The sequence below is a fragment of the Heptranchias perlo genome, chromosome 2 (assembly GCF_035084215.1).
Source record: "Heptranchias perlo isolate sHepPer1 chromosome 2, sHepPer1.hap1, whole genome shotgun sequence".
In the NCBI taxonomy this organism is placed as follows: Eukaryota; Metazoa; Chordata; class Chondrichthyes; order Hexanchiformes; family Hexanchidae; genus Heptranchias; species Heptranchias perlo.
In genome coordinates, this window is record NC_090326.1 from 107583641 (window position 1) to 107602849 (window position 19209).

General features: G+C 41.4%; 1 protein-coding gene across 1 annotated transcript in view; it reads right to left on the minus strand.

Annotated features, from left to right (window-relative positions):
- Nucleotides 1-19209, minus strand: part of LOC137334158 (maternal DNA replication licensing factor mcm6-like) — an 82909-nt gene that overhangs the window by 11630 nt on the left and 52070 nt on the right. The window contains exons 12-15 of the mRNA XM_067998706.1: nt 16462-16590; nt 11756-11917; nt 1674-1782; nt 805-990 (exon numbers count right to left, since the gene is read on the minus strand). Coding sequence (XP_067854807.1) covers nt 805-990; nt 1674-1782; nt 11756-11917; nt 16462-16590 — 586 coding nt within the window. The remainder of the gene's footprint in view (nt 1-804; nt 991-1673; nt 1783-11755; nt 11918-16461; nt 16591-19209) is intronic.

The window sequence follows — 19209 nt, forward strand, 5'->3', positions numbered from 1 at the left end:
CAAAATCTAGTCAGACTAGTCAGCTCTAATCTTGGGAAGTGAGATTGTGCAGAAATTTGAAGTGGAAAACACATGTTCCAGCCAGACAATTCACACCTGACCCTTCCCCAGCTTTCCATATTGGGGATTGGTCAGTTACACTGTAAATTAAACCTGCTACTGTCCTCCCAGGTGTGAGCTTCTGGCAGATACCACCAACCCAACCCCTGGTTTAATGATAGTAGCCAATCCAACATGTGTGAATGTTATTGGAATGTCTTAATGAACCCCATTGAATCAAGCTGATGTGGTAAGAAACATAATTTCTCTAGCTGCTTCATCTGCATCTAATCTGCATTCTCAGAACCCCTTGTGAGCTGAAATTAACTTAATGGCACAATCTTAATGTAAATGAATCCAAATTCCCTCCTGGACCAAATAGTCCTGAAATGTGACAAATGTATTTTAATTCACAAATTTTGGTTTTTCAATATCAATAACCAAAATGATGGATGCAATTTGAAAAAGGTGGGAATACCTAATCTCTGTGGCCCTTATGCAGGTATGGTAGTGTAGTGGTTATGGCACTGGACACTACCTTGACTTGGACATACATCTTCGTTCCTTCACTGTCGCTGGGTCGATATCCTGGACGTCCCTACTTAGCACCATTACCACAAAGACTGTAGCGGTTCAAGGAGAAAGCCCACCACCATTAGCACCTTCTCAGGGAATCCAGTGATGGGCAATAAATGCAGCCTTGCCACATCCCATGAACAAAAAATATAAACAAACAGCATTACAAAAACCCGGATCAGTACATACCTCCTTCTATCTTTTGCATGTATAGGACTAGCAGGTTAGAAATATTCCTGTATTCAGTAAATGACATTTTTAGGGCAACAGACTTTGTGTCAGATCTCTGTGCCCCAGGAACGCGTTGCTCCATCTCCATATCCTCATCAGTATTTACAGCATCGTTCTCCACACTACTGACAATTGCGTGATCAGCTAAAAGGAAAGAGCAACATGTAAGGTCGATCCAGCAACGATATGCAGGACCTGTAACTAACCACTGCTGTAAATAAAACACTTGTGCCTTTACAAATGTTAATGTTTCACCCCACAATATCAATCACCACTGGCATTTTATTCACTCCCTTCACACTCAAGATGGTGAATCGTGCTGGACTATGGGTGCCAGGAACCCTCCTCTGCATCATTTAAGTGGCCATTGTTTATGCTAACAGGCATAATTGACAATGGTGAGCATCACAGCCATGCTTGATCCTGTCCTTTCCCAACATTTACACACAAGTATTTCCAGCAAGCCTCTCTGGATAATATCAGCGGTGAGAATGCTGCTGATATTCCCTCTTCCTGTCCTCCCCTCCCCCCCTCACAGCCAAGACACTGAAGCCAATTATAACCCTCCTGTCAAACTCAGCAGTGACCAGGAATTTAAACTGACAAGACACTAGAACTGAGGGCTGTATGGTTCACTACTAAACCAGACATTTACTGTTTTCAACACAAACTTTTCAGTTTAATTCTGGAAAATGTCCAAATGAAAATCACAATAAAGCAGTGTTAGAAAAATTAGTTTTAACTTCCTCCTTACACAGAACAATCCCCGTTAAAAAAAAATCCTCTCCAAGAGATAAGCAGGGTAAACAGAGCAGTGAAATTCACACCATTTGGTTCATTTTCCTCATTTTGATCAAAGTCGACATCTGGAGTCTCCACCCGAATAATTGACTTGTTCAGCAGCCTGAATGCCTCCTTAACATGCTTTGGCTGTACCTGGACACAGAATACAAATTTAGCCTTCACTTCCAGGAACTGAAACAGAAAATGCTGGAAACTCTCAGCAGGTCAGTCTGCATCAATGGAGAAAACAGAGAAGTTAGCATTTCAGGTGTAAACCTTCATCAGAGCCTTTACTTCCAGGATGTAGTTAAATTGCACTTGGTAATTTAATTTATTTGTACTAGTTGGACTTCCAAGAAAATAAGTAATGTGATAAAAGTAACAAAATCAAATGGTATGGTGTATTACTAAAGTAAAAAACTCATTAAAATGTTTACCATACCAATAAATGATTGCTCAAAACAGGAGATGCACCAAACTCCACACCTTCAGCTATAGTACTTGAATTTAATGCAGATCATTTGCGTTTTCCTTGTATTGCAATTCTTTGAAGGAGCTGAAATATCCCTTGTGGTATTTCACATGGAAATATCATATCATTGTATCTTAGTATGTTACAGCACAAAAGGTGGTAATTCGTCCCATCGTGTCAGTGCCAGTTCTTTGAAAGAGCTGTCCAATTAGCCACTCTCCTGCTCTTTCCCCATAGCCCTGTAAATATTTTCCCTTCAATTATTTATCCAATTCCCTTTGAAAGTTATTATTGAATCTGCTTCCAACACCCTTTCAGGCAGTGCATTCCAGATCATAAGTCGCTGTGTAAAAAAATGCTTCCTCATGTCGCCTCTCTTTTGCCAATCACCCGAAATTTGTGTCTTCTGGTTACCGACCCTTCTGCCACTGGAAACGGTTTCTCCTTATTTACTCTAGCAAAACCCTTCATGATTTTGAACACCTCTATTAAATCTCCCCTTAACCTTCTCTGTTCTGAGAATAACCCCAGCTTCTCTAGTCTCTCTAAATAACTGAAGTCCCTCATCCCTGGTACCATTTGGTACCATTCTAGTAATTCTCTTCTGCACCTTCACCAAGGCCTTGACATCATTAAAGTGTGATGCCGAGAATTGAACAGAATATTCCAGCTGAGGCCTAACCAGTGTTTTACAATGGTTTAAGCACAACTTCCTTGCTTTTGTACTCTATGCCTCTATTAATAAAGCCCAGAATTCTATATGCTTTTTTTTAAAGAAACAGCCTTCTCAACATGTCCTGCCACCTTCAAAGATGTGTGTACATACACCCCCAGGTCTCTCTGTTCCTGTAACTCCTTTAAAAATGTACTATTTAGTTTATAGTGCCTCTCCTCATTCTTCCTATCAAATGTATCACTTCACACTTCTCTGCGTTAAATGTCATCTGACTATGTCCTCCTGAAGTCTGTTACTATCTTCTACATTGTTTACTACATTTCCGAGTTTTATGTCATCTGCAAACATTAAAATTATTCCATGTATACCAAAGATCAGGCCATTAATATATATCAAAAAGAGCAGCGGTCCTAATACTGACGCCTGGGGAACACCACTCTATTCCCTCCAGTCTGAAAAACAACTGTTCACCACTACTCTCTGCTTTCTGTCCCTTAGTCACTTTTGTATCCACACTGTCACTGTCCCTTTAATCCCATGGGTTTTAATTTTGTTTACAAGTCTATTATGTGGTACTTTATCAAATGCCTTTTGAAAGTCCATATACACATCAGCCGCACTACCCTCATCAACCCTCTCGGTTACTTCAAAGAACTCAAACAAGTTAGTCAAACAAGATTTTCCTTTAACAAATCAGTGTTGACTCATTTATTAGCCCATACTTTTGAGTGCGCCAATTAATTTTGTCCCGGATTATATGTGTTAGTGAGGGATCACTTTGGGACCAGTGATCATAATTCCATTAGTTTTAAGATAGATATGGAGAATGATAGGTCTGGCCCAAAACTTAAAATTCTAAATTGGGGAAAGGCCAATTTTGATGGTATTAGACAGGAACTTTCAGTAGTTGATTGGGAGAGTCTGTTGGCAGGCAAAGGGATGTCCGGTAAGTGGGAGGCTTTCAAAAGTGTGTTAACCAGGGTTCAGGGTAAGCACATTCCTTATAAAGTGAAGGGCAAGGCTGGTAGAAGTAGGGAACCTTGGATGACTCGGGAGATTGAGGCCCTAGTCAAAAAGAAGAAGGAGGCATATGACATGCATAGGCAGCTGGGATCAAGTGGATCCCTTGAAGAGTATGGAGATTGCCGGAGTAGAGTTAAGAGAGAAATCAGGAGGGCAACAAGGGGACATGAGATTGCTTTGACAGATAAGGCAAAGGAGAATCCAAAGAGCTTCTACAAATACATAAAGGGCAAAAGAGTAACTAGGGAGAGAGTAGGGCCTCTTAAGGATCAACAAGGTCATCTATGTGCAGAACCACAAGAGATGGGCGAGATCCTGAATGAATATTTCACATCGGTATTTACGGTTGAGAAAGGCATGGATGTTAGGGAACTTGGGGAAATAAATAGTGATGTCTTGACGAGTGTACATATTACAGAGAGGGAGGTGCTGGAAGTCTTAACGCGCATCAAGGTAGATAAATCTCCGGGACCTGATGAAATGTATCCCAGGACGTTATGGGAGGTTAGGGAGGAAATTGCGGGTCCCCTAGCAGAGATATTTAAATCATCGACAGCTACAGGTGAGGTGCCTGAAGATTGGAGGGTAGCAAATGTTGTGCCTTTGTTTAAGAAGGGCGGCAGGGAAAAGCCTGGGAACTACAGACCGGTGAGCCTGACATCTGTAGTGGGTAAGTTGTTAGAGGGTATTCTGAGAGACAGGATCTACAGGCATTTGGAGAGGCAGGGACTGATTAGGAACAGTCAGCATGGTTTTGTGAGAGGAAAATCATGTCTCACGAATTTGATTGAGTTTTTTGAAGGGGTAACCAAGAAGATAGATGAGGGCTGTGCAGTAGACGTGGTCTACATGGACTTTATAGCAAAGCCTTTGACAAGGTACCGCATGGTAGGTTGTTATATAAGGTTAAATCTCACGGGATCCAAGGTGAGGTAGCCAATTGGATACAAAATTGGATTGACAACAGAAGACAGAGGGTAGTTGTAGAGGGTTGTTTTTCAAACTGGAGGCCTGTGACCAGCGGTGTGCCTCAGGGATCGGTGCTGGGTCCGCTGTTATTTGTTATGTATATTAATGATTTGGATGAGAATTTAGGAGGCATGGTTAGTAAGTTTGCAGATGACACCAAGATTGGTGGCATTGTGGACAGTGAAGAAGGTTATCTAGGATTGCAACGGGATCTTGATAAATTGGGCCACTGGGCCGATGAATGGCAGATGGAGTTTAATTTAGATAAATGTGAGGTGATGCATTTTGGTAGATCGAATCGGGCCAGGACCTACTCCGTTAATGGTAGGGCGTTGGGGAGAGTTATAGAACAAAGATCTAGGAGTACAGATTCATAGCTCCTTGAAAGTGGAGTCACAGGTGGATAGGGTGGTGAAGAAGGCATTCGGCATGCTTGGTTTCATTGGTCAGAACATTGAATACAGGAGTTGGGATGTCTTGTTGAAGTTGTACAAGACATTAGTAAGGCCACACTTGGAATACTGTGTACAGTTCTGGTCACCCTATTATAGAAAGGATATTATTAAACTAGAAAGAGTGCAGAAAAGATTTACTAGGATGCTACCGGGACTTGATGGTTTGACTTATAGGGAGAGGTTGGATAGACTGAGACTTTTTTCCCTGGAGAGTAGGAGGTTTAGGGGTGATCTTATAGAAGTCTATAAAATAATGAGGGGCATAGATAAGGTAGATAGTCAAAATCTTTTCCCAAAGGTAGGGGAGTCTATAACGAGGGGGCATAGATTTAAGGTGAGAGGGGAGAGATACAAAAGGGTCCAGAGGGGCAATTTTTTCAATCAAAGGGTGGTGAGTGTCTGGAACGAGCTGCCAGAGGCAGTAGTAGAGGCGGGTACAATTGTGTCTTTTAAAAAGCATTTGGACAGTTACATGGGTAAGATGGGTATCGAGGGATATGGGCCAAGTGCAGGCAATTGGGACTAGCTTAGTGGTATAAACTGGGCGACATGGACATGTTGGGCCGAAGGGCCTGTTTCCATGTTGTAAACTTCTATGATTCTATTATTGTCTCTAAAAGTTTCCCCACCACCGACATTAGGCTGACTGGCCTGTAATTGTCGGGTTTATCCCTCACCCCTTTTTTGAACAGGGGTGTAACATTTGCAATCCTCCAATCCACTGGCACCGCCCCCATATCTAAGGAGGATTGGAAGATTGTGGCCAGAACCTCTGCAATTTCTACCCTAACTTCCCTCAGTAACCTTGGATGCATCCCATCTGGACCGAATGACTTTTCTACTTGAGTGCTGCCAATCTTTTAAGTACCTCCTCTTCATCTATTTTTACCCTATCCAATATCACTCCTGCCTCGTCCTTTACTGCTACATTGGCAGCATCCTCTTTGAGTGAAGGCCAATGTAAAGAATTCATTTAGCAACTCAGTCATATCTTCTGCCTCCAGAAGATTTCCTTGTTTGTTCCGAATCAGCCCCACCCTTCTTTTGACTACCCTTTTACTATTTATATGTTTATTAAAACATTTTGGGTTCCTTTTTATGTTGCTGCTAATCTATTCTCATAATCTCTCTTTACCCCTCTTATTCCCTTTTTTAGATCCGCTCTGTACTTTGTATTTAGCTTGGGTCTCCAGTGTGTGATATGAACCTTACATTCATCATAAGCCTCCTTTTTGTGTTTCATTTCAATCTCTATATCTTCTTTCATCCAGGGAGCTCTAACTTTGGATGTCTTTCCTTTCCTCCTCGTGGGAATGTGACTATTCTGTACCCGAACCATTTCCTCCCTGAAGGCCTCCCATTGTTCAATTACTGTTTTGTCCACCAATTTTTGATACCAATCCACCAGGGCAAGATCCCCTTTTAACTCACTGAAATTAGCCCTCTTCCAATTAAGTACTTTTGCTGGATTGTTCCTTGTCCTTTTCCATAACTATTCTAAACCTAATGGCATTATGATCACTGTTTCCCAAATGCTCCCCCAGAAACATGCTCTACTTGCCCCACTTCATTCCCCAGAACTAGATCTAGCACTGCTTCCTTCCTCATTGGGTTGGAAACACACTGACCAAGAAAGTTCTCTTGTATACATTTCAGGAATACCTCCTCCTCTTTGCCCTTTAGACTGTTACTATCCCAGTCCATATTGGGATAATTGAAGTCCCCATTATTATTACTCTATAGTTCTTGCATCGTTCTGTAACTTTCCTGCAAATTTGCACCTCTACGCCTTGCCACTAATTGGTGGCCTATAGTATACACCCTGTAGCATAATAGCTCCTCTATTGTTCCCTAATTTTAACCAAAATCTGAACAATGAGGAGGATAGTGATAGGTTTCAAGAGGACAGACAGGCTGGTGGAACAGGCAGATACGTGGCAGATGAAATTTAACGCAAAGAAATACAAAGTGATACATTTTGGTAGGAAGAACGAGGAGAGGCAATATAAACTAAAGGATACAATTCTAAAGGGGGTGCAGGAACAGAGACCTGGGGGTATATGTACACAGGTTGTTGAAGGTGGCAGAGCAGGTTGAGAAAGTGGTTAAAAAAGCATACGGGATCCTGGGCTTTATAAATAGAGGCATAGAGTACAAAGGCAAGGAAGTTATTATGAACCTTTATAAAACACTGGTTCGGCCACAACTGGAGCAGTGTCCCCAATTCTGGGCACCACACTTTAGGAAGGACATGAGGGCCTTAGAGAGGGTGCAGAAAAGATTTATTAGAACGGTTCCAGGGATGAGTGACTTCAGTTACATGGATAGGCTGGAGAAGCTGGGGTTGTTCTCTTTAGAGCAGAGAAGGTTGAGAGGAGATTTGGTAGAGGTGTACAAAATCATGAGGGGTCTAGACAGTAGATAGAGAGAAACTCTTCCCATTGGCAAAAGGGTCAAGAACCAGAGGACACAGATTGGCAAAAGAACCAAAGGCGACACGAGGAAAAACTTTTTTACGCAGCGAGTGGCTTTGATCTGGAATGCGCTGCCTGAAAGGGTGGAGGAGGCAGATTCAATCGTGGCTTTCAAAAGGGAATTGGATAAGTACTTGAAGGGAAAAAATTTGCAGGGCTACGGGGAAAGGGCGGGGGAGTGGGACTAACTGGATTGCTCTTGGAGAGTCGCATGGGCTCGATGGGCAGAATGGTTACTGCACAGAAGGAGACCATTCTATGATTCTATAAATAGATTCTGTCTTTGACCCCTCAACTACATCATCCCTTTCCAGTGCTATAATAGTTTCTTTGATCAATACTGCCACCCTACCCCCCCCCCCTCCTTTCTTTCCCTATCTTTCCTGAAATACTCTGTAGCCAGGAATATTAAGTACCCAATCCTGCCCTTCTTTGAACCAGGTCTCTGTTGTTGCCACTACATCATAGTCCCATGTAGCAACTTGTGTCTGCAGCTCACCAACCTTATTTACCACTCTACATGCATTTACAGGCATGCACTCCAAACTCATCTTACACTGCCTCGCATTTGCTCCCTGTTTGATCCCTCCTATTTCTGAACTATTTACTTTAGTGCTATTTATCTCTCCCAGTCCTCTGTGCACCTTGTTTCTCCTCTCTAATATTTCATTCTGGTGCCCATCCCCCTGCCACATTAGTTTAAACCCTCCCCCATAAAATTTCTAAACTAGGTCATAACACAAAAGGAGCAGTTTTAATGCATGGCAAAACAAAAAGGCCTGCAATCAAACTGGCGAGTAATAAATGTGAAACTCAGAATTACATAGAAATTACAACACAGAAACAGGACGTTTGGCGCAACCAGTCCATGTTGGTGTTTATCCTCCACACAAGCAGTAGTCCTATTCTTATGTGCCCACCCTGTTGCCCTTTCCCTTTATTTCTTTTTTCTCCTACCTACCTACTCATTGTCTCTGCTTTAATCACCAACTCCAGTCGTGCATTCCACAGCCCCACGACCTCTAAAAACATTTCTAAAAAAATTCTCCTGCTCTCTGTCTAAATCTCTTACATTTAATCTTATATTTATGTCACCCTGTTTTACACCCTTCGTTTCTACCTACTATGCAAAGACATTGTAGCCACCTCTAATCAATCACCCTAATGAAAAGAGACCCAATTTTTCCAAGGCTTTCTTCATATTTCTGCATACCAGGCAGCATCTTAGTGAATCTGCATTATACCCTCTATTGCCTCAACCTATAGTGTGGAGCCCAAAACTGCACGTTGTACTAAAACTGTGGTCTTACTATGGTTTTACATAGATTCACCATTACTTCTCGACAATTTATTGTCCTTTTAAAAATAATGAATAGAAAATCACATTGCTACTGCTGGTGTGGCAATCCTAGACTGATTGCATCGGTGACAAAATATACATGTCCAGCCGAAGTATCATTTTTTGCTTTTTGATCTGGAAAAATTAAAACATGTTTACTAACAACATATTTCTACAAGAGCTCCCACCCACAATGGGAACTTAAGAAAACTGGGTAGGATGACTTTTTGCATTCAACCAAGATGCAGTGGCTTTGAATGGGACAAGTAATTACAGAAAACCCCAAGTCACTATTTCATCTGAACATAGTGGAATTTTGTACAGAAAATACATTGTATTCCATGCTAAAAAGACAGACAGTAGGTGTCTTTTAAATCACAATCATGTATATTGATAAAAAGCAAGTTCTTGCTCAGAATTATCCACATTTAGTTTCCAATTTCAATGTAGAGTTAAGCATAAACCAAGCACTTTCTCATCAAGGTGGTGGGAGTCATGTTGGGCTGCTCTGATTGCATCTTGGTGACTACTTTGCAGAGGAACAGTGGTTGAGCACTGGGAACAAGTCACCAGATCCTCAATGATATGCCGGTGTATGGTTCCGGGTCAGCATAGTTAGGAGCAGATGAAACTATTAAACAAAAATCCTTTTCAAGTACCAGCATTATTTGCACTGTAAGAATCATTAATCCCCGGTGCAAAAATTTAAAAGGCCTATAGAATGTTACACCCATTTTTTTAAAAATTCATTCTTGGAGTATGGGCTCTGGTAGCAAGGCCAGCATTTATTGCTCATCTCTAGATGCCGTAGAGAAGGTGGTGGTGAGCCGCCTTCTTGAACCGCTACAGTCAGTGTGGTGAAGGTACTGAGTGTGTCCCCCCCACCACCCCCCCCAGCTTCCTCTGCTGATGCCCGATCTCAGACCAAGGCATTCTGCCCACCACCACTTCCGCCCGCCGCCCACCCCCCACCCCGTTTGATATTTTAATTCAGGAAAAAGTGTTGTCTAGGAAACAAGGAAAATTCTCTACTCTTCTTCAAATAGGGTCATGGGATCTTTTGCACCCATCTGAACCATCACAGCATGTGGACAAGGTCTATGTTTTAACATTTTACCCAAGAAAACACAGCACTGTCCTAGAACTATACTAAAATGTCAGCTTTGATTATGTGCAAATTTCTTAATTCCTGGAGTGGAACTTGAACCCACAACTTTGACTCAGAAGAATGCTACCAACTGAGCTGATTATACCTTTACTTGTGTGGTAAGGCCAAGAAAAATTAACAGTGACAGACTAGAAATGCCATTTTCATTAAGCAAATTGTAAAATTGTTGCATTAAAATATGTACAGACATTGGCTCTTAATTCCTACACCACTGTCAGTATGTTTGAACACTTGTCTTAGGGAGTCTTGAAATAACTTTTGCTTACATGATATTTACAAAAGATACATAAAGAGCAGAAGTTAACTGAATTTTTGTGGTGTAACATCATGGAGCAAATACTTTCTACAGGGAGGCTCTATAGATTCAGAGAAATCCTTTTAGGTTTTTAAAGTGAGTTGCCGCTAACAATTGAGGAAACATATTTCTACACATAGCATGGAAAGCTATGCATCAAGTTTGCAGTACAAGACATTGAGCACCTGTGTATTGTTCTTCAGTTTTAAAGATACATCTTCCTTTTCACCCATCTACTGTACTTGGTGATTTCACAAATTTAAGACTGGACTGTGGATTGGTACCTTTCGGGGCAACTTAAAAATGGGTAACTAGCAGATTGCCTTAGATCAATGGTTTTTGAAAATTCTATGAAAAAAAATCAGCCATACACCTCCAGGAGGCTTAGGAAAAGACACTACAGATTTAAATACAAGTGTAGTTATTAAACCTCTGAACAAAGAGCATAAATGGATAATTGTATAAGTTAGTACTCCTAGCATGGAGCCTCACTTGACAGTAGGACAGTTTCAACAATCAGGCAGAGGTCAGAACGCCTAATTCACAAATCTCCTAATGTTTCAATCAATAAAAATTAATATGTGATTTACATGAACATGCTTTGGTAGAGCTACCTTCAATGCATGTTATATGGATATTAAAGAAAGTGATAATTTAACAAGCGATTTTTGTCATGGTATTTCAGATTATTTTAAGGCAGTCTAAAACCATATACTGTAACTGGAAACAGAGGCAAACTTGACTTCTCAAACTAACATGTATTATCCAATTAGCACGATTAATACTTTGCATTGCTAACATTTTGTGCAAGCAAGAGGGAACTTTCTCCCTTAAAACCAGTTGTCCCTGCAGTTCCACACAGAATGCATTCCCAAACTCTGCTGTGTCATCAAGAGAATGGAGTTGAAGTCAGGAATGACAATCCCTCTTGTGCATCACAAAACAGCCAGTTGGATTGGTATCGCTGAAATACTGGTTGCCTCTCCATGCTCTGAGGGGAATTAAGAATTGATAGGAGGATATAAAGAAGGTAGAAAAAAAAGCTGAAAAGATTTGGAAGCTGGCTTACATTAACTTCCAGTCTCTTTGCTGGATACAATAAAGTATCACTCTTGCATTTGGCTCCCTATGCTTTCATCCCCCTTACCAAGCAAATTACAAGTGGAGCTCACACCAATTTACTATCGAGTGGATAATATACACTTCAAAAAATACTATATAGATGCTGAGCAGAGATAACAGTATTCCACATTACCGCATCCATGCAATGTATGCGAGCCATGGCCTCAGATAATCTGACCAGGCTTTCCAGCTGACGAACTGTAATGCGCCAAGCTGATTTGGCAACTCCATAACCATCGCGCTGTCTGAGGCGCTTGTATTGTTGAACAATGAACTCTTCAGCTTCTCTTGTTATCTGAAAACAAGATTTTAAAAAATCAGTAAGCATCCAAGACTTATTTATTTGACTGGGACATGTGACTTCAAAGAAAAAAAGTGTCCAGATTCGTTTTAGAATCTAGTCCCTCAAAATAGCCAGGGCAGTAGTAATATTACACACAATTCTGACTCCCCAACCTTTTTCTTTCTCACTTAGCATAACACTCCAGCCTCCCTTACATGACTGTGTCCAAATAGAAACCAAGATTTAAAACAGCAATGGTTAGAAAATGTATTACAAAGAATGCTCACTACCATGTATTTATTGTACACTATAGATTTTTTTTAAAAATCAATGAATTTGGGTGAATTGACACTGGGGGTACAGCTAGATATGAACTGCTCAAGCTTCTGGCATCTGAATAGCTTGACTGGATTATTGCAAAGTTATTCCTTGATATTTGCTACATTATCCTCCAACAAATATATACTGGGTATAGAATTTTTCAGTAATCAAACCCAAATAGCTTAGTACATCAGCAACAAAACATTGCAATTGCTAACATTGTGTAAACATCACACATTAAGAACACTGAGCACACCAACAGCACAAAAAACAAAATAAAACACCCACAGGACACAGAACCTGTGCATATCATACATATTAAAGCGTGGAGTAATTCCAAGGGTCTAATCTAAGAAGCTTTGCCCTTAATTCAAGATGCTACCTGAGCCTTCAAATAGAGTATTGCCTTATAATTATCCTGCTACCGATTCGATAGTTCAGGCAACTTTCACACACTTAATAGCTGCCATAAAAATATTAATTTAGGAAATGTATTACAGTCTACTTCAAAATCACTATTTAAATTATCTGATAATTTAACTTCTTACCACTAAATTCCCACTTTTCTGTTATTTATGTTGTTTAAAAATTGACAGAATTATCAAGAGTAGACTGTACTGAGAGCAAGATATATTTCATGTACTCTTACAAAATGAGTTACAGCAAAGTCAATTCTTCTGAACACAAATTTGATTTGGTCTTAGACAGCCACCCTCCCCACCCCCCCCAAAAATGCATATTATTAACAAAAGGTAGTCCTTAAAAAAAGTAACAATTTGCTTATTGCTCCATCTTTCTGCTCATGCCTTCACCAACAGATCTGGGACACATTCCAAAATCTTCAATACTGCCGTTTGTGTTAAAATGTGTGCAAGTCAATCATTTGTGCACCACTTTTTCCCTTTCTAACATAATCAGCAATTCATTTTGTAACATCATACATGCGCCGAAAGTGCACCGCTCACCATGTTGGTGAAGGCTCCTGTTTAGGCGTCCAAGGCCTGAGCTTGAAAATGGCTTTTATCCTTTGCAAATACAAATAAGGGGCCTCATGTCTGTTTGAGGCTCCCTTTCCAAAATTAGTCAGCAACTGACCGCAGCATGCACTTGATGGCTGGTCTTCGTATTCTCGGGTGCTTAGCAGCCAAACCTTAGATCCTTAAAAGGGACTGGAGGCTGCCTCCGGAAAGGCCCGTTTTTATTTATTTACTTACCTTATTGTGGAGCTGGCAGGAGCAGGAACATTCCTCCGGGCTCTACTTAAATTCACGGGCCACTGTTGGCCACCACTCACCTCCCTCCTGAAAGCCTTCCGTCTCCCTGACTCTGCTTCCCGCCTCTTTGTTCTTCCCGAACCGGCGAACTGTCTCTGGGGCCGCGACTAGTACCTGCAGCTTGTCGGTAGTAAACAAATGAGGCCGTGCACCAATTTCCCATGGTCCTGCCATCGGTCTCATTAGGCACATGCAGCATGTGCTGCATCAGGATCGCGGCCCAATTCGGGTCCAATTTCCAGGCTAAGATTTCCACTCCCCTTATACATTTTTTGTCCATTTGATTAATTTCATTCAAAAACAAACATTCAAATTCTACCAACATAATCATTGGAATGCCTCATCAAAATGAGAATTATCACATGCCACTTCAACCCACCCTCCAACTGTTGCTTTCAAAGAAAACCAGATCAGCTGGGGATTATTCAAAACAGAGAAAGAAAACATGAGAGGCATTCGCCCTGAACAAAAAAAGTTGTGAATTGTAGCTTTTAAATTTACTGAGCGTAGAGACTGTATTGCAGGTTCTAGGTCAGTGCCAATGAAACTCCCGTTCTGAGTATCCACTCTCACCAGCCACACCTTGTCTGATTTAGCAGACCATGTTTAGGGCGTAGAGTGATTCCGCCTGAAACTTTGCCCTCCCGCCCAAAGAATCTAAGCACAGGCTAGAACCCAGTGGATCCAGGTCCTGATATTCCACTGGGTGGCCCCCTCACAAATAAACTGGTCTTTTTCCGGGTGGCAAGCAGTGACTAGTGGGGTACCGTAGGGATCAGTGCTTGGGCCCCAGCTATTTACAATACATATCAATGATTTGGATGAGGGAACTAAATGTAACATTTCCAAGTTTGCAGACGACACAAAGCTGGGGTGGAATGTGAGCTGTGAAGAGGATGCAAAGAGGCTCCAATGTGATTTAGACAAGTTGGGTGAGTGGGCAAGAACATGGCAGATGCAGTATAATGTGGATAAATGTGAGGCCATCCACTTTGGTTGTAAAAACAGAAAGGCAGAGTAACTGAATGGTGATAGATTGGGAAAAGAAGAGGTGCAACGAGACCTGGGTGTCCTTGTACACCAGTCGCTGAAAGTGAGCATTCAGGTGCAGCTAGCAGTTAGGAAGGTGAATGGTATGTTGGCTTTCATTGCAAGAGGATTTGAGTACAGGAGCAGGGATGTCTTACTGTAGTTATACAGGGCCTTGGTGAGACCACATCTAGAGTAATGTGTGCAGTTTTGGTCTCCTTATATGAGGAAGGATGTCCATGCCATGGAGGGAGTGCAACAAAGGTTTCCTAGACTGAATCCTGGGATGGCAGGACTGACGTATGAGGAGAGATTGGGTCAACTAGGTCTATATTCACTAGAGTTTAGAAGAACAAGAGGTGATCTCGTCGAAACATATAAAATTCTAACAGGACTAGACAGACTAGATGCAGGGGGGGGGATGTTCCTGATGGCTGGGGAGTCCAGAACCAGGGGTCACAGTCTCAGGATGCAGGGTATGCCATTTAGAACCGAGATGAGGAGAAATTTCTTCACTCAGAGGGTGGTGAACCTGTGGAATTCTCTACCACAGAAGGCAGTGGAGGCCAAGTCATTAGATGTATTCAAGGAGAGAGATATTTTTCTTAATGCTAAAGGGATCAAGGGATATGAGGAAAAAGCGGGAACAGGGTATTGAGTTAGACAATCAGCCATGATCATTTTGAATGGCGGAGCAGGCCCACTCTTGCTCCTATTTTCTATGTTTCTAAATCTGGGTCCATAATTTGGAACCTGCAGAAGAAATGAAAACCTGCAGTAATTGCTGAACTCTGAAAATCAGAGTCTCTAACACCAGAAAAAAGTTTTTTTTCCCCCAGAAACGTCTACAGCCCTGCCAATATATATTTTATTCCAAGCTTTATGATGCAGATAGCTGCGTTATGGGTACAATAGAGCACAGAAGGTTGAGAGGAGTGTTCAAAATCATGACGGCTTTAGATAAAGTAAATGAAGAGAAACTGTTCCCATTGGTGGAAGGGTCGAGAACCAGAGGACACAGATTTAAAGGTGATTGGCAAAAGAACCAAAGGCGACACGAGGAAAAGCTTTTTTTTTTACGCAAGCAGTTATAATCTGGAATGCGCTGCCTGAAAGGGTGGTGGGGATGCAGATTCAATTGTGGCTTTCAAAAAGGATTTGGATAAATATTTGAAGGGAAAAAATTTGCAGGGCTACAGGGAAAGAGCAGGGGAATGGGACTAACTGGATTGCTCTTACAAAGTGCGGGCTCGGGCTCAATGGCCTCCTTCTGTGCTGTAACCATTCTATGAAAGAAAAAATGAGAAATATTTGCAGCTCAGTATTAATTGAAAAAATACCATTTAATTAGCTTTCTGGAGCCTCTGAGGAGGAATTTGGTGAAAGAACAAATTTGCATTTATATAACACCACATCAAACATCCCAAACCACTTCACATACCATTAATTAAATTGTGCAGTTACTGTGTTATGTGGATAAATGCAGCAGCCATTTTGAGCACAGCACGATCCTTTGGTAGCGATTTGTTTTGGTAGCGAGTGAAATATTGGCCAGGGCACCAGGAGAATTCCCAGTTGTTCTTTGAATAGTTTCATTGAATCTTTCATGCCTACCAGAACAGGCAAATTGGGCCTCGACATCTTATCCAAAGGGTAGTGCACGCAAGTAGTGTGCGTATTTACCAGGCGTAACCCCCATTACAGCCATCTGCAGATTGGTTGATGCACAGAACAGTCTTAGTTTGGCACTGAATCAATTGCATGTCATTTCCCATATGACGAGGGGTACAAGAGTTGCTCAAGATTATCAAGTCCAATACCAGTCTTCCAGTGTTTGTAATATGAAACTAAAAATATTGTATAACTGGCATATTAAAATTAAAACTTTAAAAACACTTTTTTTTATTAGCATGAAAAATACAAAAATATTACCTTTGGTTGAAACTGCCGAGCAAACAGCAAATATCGGCTAATGTCCTCTAAAGAATACACTCTATGAACAGATTCTTCATTTCTCGCATGAAGCTCCACAATTCGTCTGGCAATTGCATAGTCTGTAACCTATAAAACAACTTTTTGTTCTAATCATGCAACATTTGTGTAGCCAAACATGTCCAAGGAAACAGATTTTAAATTGCAAACTGTTTATTCAAATGTCAGATAATATTTATACAATTGGATTTTAGTGGAGCTTAAATTTCTCCCTGATGCTGCAAGTCTCCTTTTGGGTCAATTCCAATCCACAGCTTGAAGATATCCAGTTATGTCAAGCCTCCCTCAGATTTTTGTCTAAGTGAAGTTGGATGAATCAATAAACTGATTCCTATTTAGACATTCAATCATCCTCAGACTAGTTATCAATAGCAGTAATTCTGCCCGAGCAGTTGTGATTAGCTACCTTTGGGGGCTCAAGTAAAGAACTTATGCTGTTCACAATAGTCATCAATTGAGACAATTTAAGTATGCAGATCACACTTGTGTAGAAAAGCAAGTTCTTTGGGGGATGGATATGACGACATTTACAGACACTGGGCAACTGAGGAGATTAGGTGACATTTAACAGCAAGAAATGCTAAGCATACAATGCTAAAATAGTAAATATGATTGTTTAAACCCTTGTTGCACAAAGCACAACAGGAAAATGATTTGGGTTTATTAATTGATGAAATCATAGAAAGGTTACAGCACGGAAGGAGGCCATTCAGCCCATTAAGTCTATGCCAGCTCTACGCAAGAGCAATCCAGCTAGTCCCACTCCCCCACCCTATCCCCATAGCCTGGCAATTTTTTCCTTTCAAGTACTTATCCAGTTCCCCCTTTTGAAAGCCATAATTGAATCTGCCTCCACCACCCCCTCAGGCAGTGCATTCCAGATCCTAACCAGTCGTGTAAAAAAAGTTTTTCCTCATATCATCTTTGGTTCTTTTGCCAATCACCGTAAATCTATGTCCTCTGGCTCTTGACCCTTCCGCCAATGAGAACAGTTTCTCTATCTAGACCCTTCATGATTTTGAATACCTCTATCAAATGTCCTCTCAACCTTCTCTGTTCCAAGGAGAACAACCCCAGTTTCACCAGTCTATTCACGCAACTAAAATCCCTCGTCGCTGGAATCATGTTGAAAGAATGGTCACATTATGCAGCAACAATGAGCAAGACAAATGTTAAGATGTATAAGCAGAATCAGAACAAAAGTAAAAACAGAAAATGTTGGAAAAGCTCAGCAAGTGAGGCAGCAACTGTGGAGAAAGAAACAGAGTTAACGTTTCAGGTCAAAGACCTTTCATCAGATCTGGAAGATGTTAAGAGTTAAACTTCTTAAGCAAGTACAGAGCCGGCGGGGTGGGGGGGGCAGGGGAGGAAAGAACAATAAAGGGAAGGTCTGTGATAGGGTAGGGGGCAAGAGTGATTAAATGACAAAGGGGATGATAGTGCAAAGCAAGGAGGGTGGTAATGGGACAGGTTAACAAAAGATCAGTCTAGAGTAACTATAAATGGTGACAGCAGAACTATAACCAGCAGCTGCAGTCCAATAAATAATTTTTTTTAAATGTTAAGAACAGGAGCAGTGGTTATGATCTGAAGTTATTGAAATCAACGTTCAGTCCTGAAGGTTGTAAAGTGCCTAAATGAAAGATGAGGTTCTGTTCCTCGAGCTTACATTGAGCTTCATTGGAATAGTGTAAGAGGCCGAGGACAGAGGTCAGAGTAGGAGTGGGAAGGGGAATTAAAATGGCAAGCGGCCGGCAGGTCAGGGTGGAGGTGTTCGGCAAAGCAATCACCCAATCAGCATTCGGTCTCCCCATTGTAAAGGAGACCACATTGTGAGTAGTGAATACAGTATACTAAATTGAAAGAAGTACAAGCAAACTGCTGTTTCACCTGGAAGGAGCGTTTGGGGTAGGTAGGAGGTGAAAAGGCAGTTGTTGCATCTCCTGTGCTCGCACGGAAAGGTGCCGTGGGGAGGAGAGCGGGCGTTGGAAGAGTGGACCAGGGTGTCATGGAGGGAGCGGTCCCTTCAGAATACTGAAAAGGGAAGGGAGGAGAAGATGTGTTTGGTGGTGGGTTCGTGCTGGAGGTGGCAGAAATGGTGGAGGATGATCTGTTGAACGTGGAGGCTGGTGGTGTGGAAGGTGATTTAAATGTCATTTAATCACTTGTCCTATACCCTATCATAGGCCTTCTCTTTTGTTCTTTCCTTAAAAACTTCAACTCTAATATCTTCCAGTTCTGACAAAATGTCTGACCTGAAACATTAACTGTTTCTTTCTCCACAGATGCTGCCTCACTTGCTGAGCTTTTCCAGCATTTTCTGTTTTAATTTCAAATTTCCAGCATCCACAGTATTTTGCTTTTGTTTCAGACCAAAAAGTACAAGGTAGCAACAGTGACCATTCTACAAAGCATTAGAGACCACAAGAATAGTGTGCCAATTTGGTCACTATACTTTTGAAACAGATATAAGCGCTGGAAATGGTTCAGAGCTGGGCAACAATGATACTGGAATAAAAGGAGGAAATGCTGGAAAAATACAGCGGATCTGTCAACATTTTAAAAGGACGCAAACATTGAGTATAGAATTGGAAACTGGAAGAATAACAGGGCCTTAAATAGGGCTGAAAACAAAGGAGACGGTAGGAAAGAGCAAAAAACATTTACAAATGAGGGAGACCATTCAAC